The following is a 275-nucleotide window of genomic DNA, read 5'->3' as shown; positions in this document are numbered from 1 at the left end:
CGACGCCTCCGTATTCGGGCCAAAGCCGCTCTTCTACACCATCAACCTCATCATCCCCTGCATCCTCATCACCTCCCTGGCCATCCTCGTCTTCTACCTGCCGTCCGACTGCGGAGAGAAGATGACGCTCTGCATCTCTGTCTTGCTCGCCCTCACCGTCTTCCTGCTGCTCATCTCCAAGATCGTGCCGCCCACCTCGCTGGACGTGCCGCTGGTGGGCAAGTACCTCATGTTCACCATGGTGCTGGTGACCTTCTCCATCGTCACCAGCGTCT

General features: G+C 59.6%; 1 protein-coding gene across 1 annotated transcript in view; it reads left to right on the top strand.

Annotated features, from left to right (window-relative positions):
* Window positions 1–269, top strand: part of LOC104080166 (neuronal acetylcholine receptor subunit beta-2-like) — a gene marked incomplete at both ends in the record, with an annotated part of 511 nt that extends 242 nt beyond the window's left edge. Inside the window, one exon of the mRNA XM_009582463.1 lies at window positions 1–269. This exon is cut by the window's left edge and continues 242 nt beyond it. Coding sequence (XP_009580758.1) covers window positions 1–269 — 269 coding nt within the window.
* Window positions 270–275: the final 6 nt, after the last annotated feature.

This window comes from Fulmarus glacialis, unplaced genomic scaffold (assembly GCF_000690835.1).
Source record: "Fulmarus glacialis isolate BGI_N327 unplaced genomic scaffold, ASM69083v1 scaffold21147, whole genome shotgun sequence".
Lineage (NCBI taxonomy): Eukaryota > Metazoa > Chordata > Aves > Procellariiformes > Procellariidae > Fulmarus > Fulmarus glacialis.
Note: the sequence above shows the minus strand (reverse complement) of the source record. Positions and strands in the feature narration are given on the sequence as shown.